The 2,403-nt window shown below is 28.5% G+C and overlaps 1 protein-coding gene across 1 annotated transcript in view; it reads right to left on the minus strand.

Annotated features, from left to right (window-relative positions):
- The window catches only part of LOC111620106 (eIF-2-alpha kinase GCN2-like), a 57,645-nt gene that overhangs the window by 31,903 nt on the left and 23,339 nt on the right, over positions 1-2,403 (minus strand). The window contains exons 13-14 of the mRNA XM_023361958.1: positions 1,887-1,953; positions 1,731-1,814 (exon numbers count right to left, since the gene is read on the minus strand). Of these exons, the coding sequence (XP_023217726.1) occupies positions 1,731-1,814; positions 1,887-1,953 (151 nt within the window). The remainder of the gene's footprint in view (positions 1-1,730; positions 1,815-1,886; positions 1,954-2,403) is intronic.

Here is a 2,403-nt window from a genome sequence, read left to right on the forward strand (position 1 = left end):
GGACCTAATTCTTGCATTCTGTGAAAACGGGTAAGATTGGCTATAATGTAATTATCTTAATCTTCACTATCGTTACTTTTTAAAAACCCAGCGAAGCGGGTCCTTGCAGCTAGATTCTAGATTACTTAGAAAAACAGTCTTTTATATATAAAAAAAACTATATTACATACAAATGTACGAACAAATAAAAACCCAGCGAAGCGGGTCCTTGCAGCTAGTGTAATAATAAAAATAAATATATACACATTCTTGCATTTTTATTAGTCACGTTTTTCTTGTTTGTAGTTGTTAAAGAATCTGTCCAATGTCAATTGCTTTTCTCTCTTCAGGATTTTTCAGAAGTAATTAATAGCATTGTAATTGTAGAGATCCCCAACCTATTAACTTCAACCTAGTTTGGATGCAATTTTAAGACCGTCATTCTGACATCCTCCCACTTCAAAAAAATGTTTAATAGCAGATATCAACATTAATTCTTTTTTTCAGAAGAAAACATATCTCGCTGAGTTTCTTGGTGTTCTTCATTCAAGAGTTCTTGGCGTTCTTCTGTCATCAGATCCGTTTCAGGTTCCATTATGAGCTCTTCAATGTTCTTTATTTCTCAGATGTGATTTTTGTTACTCCTTTAGCTGCTTGAGTCTTCTTGATCATACAGTACCTTTCTTAGATAAGATTGAACTGTGGCCTACTGTAGAACTGTTCAAGCCATACTGACCAGCAACATCAGACATCTTCTGCCCACTCTACCTTTGCTATTATACTCTCACTTTTCGAAAATAAAAACCGACGCAAAACTTAATGAGTGCTTCCCAACAGTCTTGCGAATACTATAAAAGAATTGTTTCTGTCAGAAAAATAAAAAAAATTGGAAATTACAAGGGAGAGTTTGAAAGTTCGGAGGAATACTATCTGATCAGTATATACTGGATTGAGCATCAATGTAGACTTCTCCTGTGCTCTGAAAAGTTTCGAATTGTTGTCTGAAGACAAGGGAAGACCAATTGGTATTCATTACTTTATGTCGCTTCTTGTGTTTGTTCTGCGAGATGTTTGTTGTCCGACATAAAAATATTTCACAAAAGTGTTTGTTATCCGATTAGTTCGTTAATTAATCATCCACTGTATTGTGTTCTGATAATTCAAAATTTCCAATGTAAAAATCATTATTTAGAAACAAAATAGCTTAAGGAACATTTGTTTTAAGCTTTTTGTTTCTAAATAATGATTTTTACATTGGAAATATTAATTTTATATAAAGTAAAATAATAAATATCAAAAATACAATAAAAATCAAAGAAGTTGATGGAATCTTTCTTCACTTACATAATTTGACTTAAAGGAAAAGCATGTAAGTAAAAAACTTCCATCAACTTCTTTGGTAATTTTAATTTGGATAAATGCAATTTATCCAAATTATTTATATTTGATCACTAATTTGCTTATCTTTCACTTATTGACTCGCTCGTGCAATCTGGTTGGTGTCATTAAAAGTCATCAAAGAAAGAATATTTATCACACATTAAATATTATTATAGAAAACCCATCCTAAACCATTGTATTGTGCATGCTGAACTAATTAAAACTATAGTGTTCTTTCTTTTTTATGAGAATATAGCAAGAGCCATTTATGCAATTCTTCAAGTCATTCAGTAGTTCTAAATATTTACAATTGTGATTGATTATATTTTCTTCAAAACAATTTAAAAACTTTTAATCTTTTAATGTCATACCTGTATATACATAAACTGATATGTTATTTCAGTACTTTTTACCAGTTCAGAATCACTTTCATTCACAGATAAACAATGACCTTCCTAAAAAAATAATTTAAAATTAATTATTATTGCTTTTTAAAACGATTTTCAATTATTTTAAAAAATAATTACATCATTTGTAGATTTCTTCTCACTTTCTTCAAACAGAATACTTTCAGATGAATCTGAAGCAAAATGTCTTAAAAAGAAATTATTTATATAAGTGTTTTCCTTTTACATATATACATATAAAAGACTTAACACTAAAATTTTTTAATTATTGTCAAAATTAGATTAAGGAATCCCTGGAATTTTTCATAATATTATTAAAGTATCCAATTAAAATAAATCTATAGCTATAAACAAGAAATGAATTAACAAAAATTATTATTATTTGATAATCCCAAAACTCTATTGTAAATTTCATTTGTTGCTTAAACACTATATAGTGTAATAAATTCGAACACTTGGCATTATTTCATCTTTTATTTTAGTTCAGTTGAGATGTATGCATATTTTCTTCGTAGGATGAAGTCTGCCATTTCTGTTTCCTTAAATTCATTTGATAATCCCACAACCAACAAATAATTTTCATTTTGTTGCTTAAACACTATGTAGTGTTTAAGCAACATATATATATATATATATA

The sequence above is a fragment of the Centruroides sculpturatus genome, unplaced genomic scaffold, assembly GCF_000671375.1.
Source record: "Centruroides sculpturatus isolate CEXI.00-Female unplaced genomic scaffold, Cexi_2.0 scaffold131, whole genome shotgun sequence".
In the NCBI taxonomy this organism is placed as follows: Eukaryota; Metazoa; Arthropoda; class Arachnida; order Scorpiones; family Buthidae; genus Centruroides; species Centruroides sculpturatus.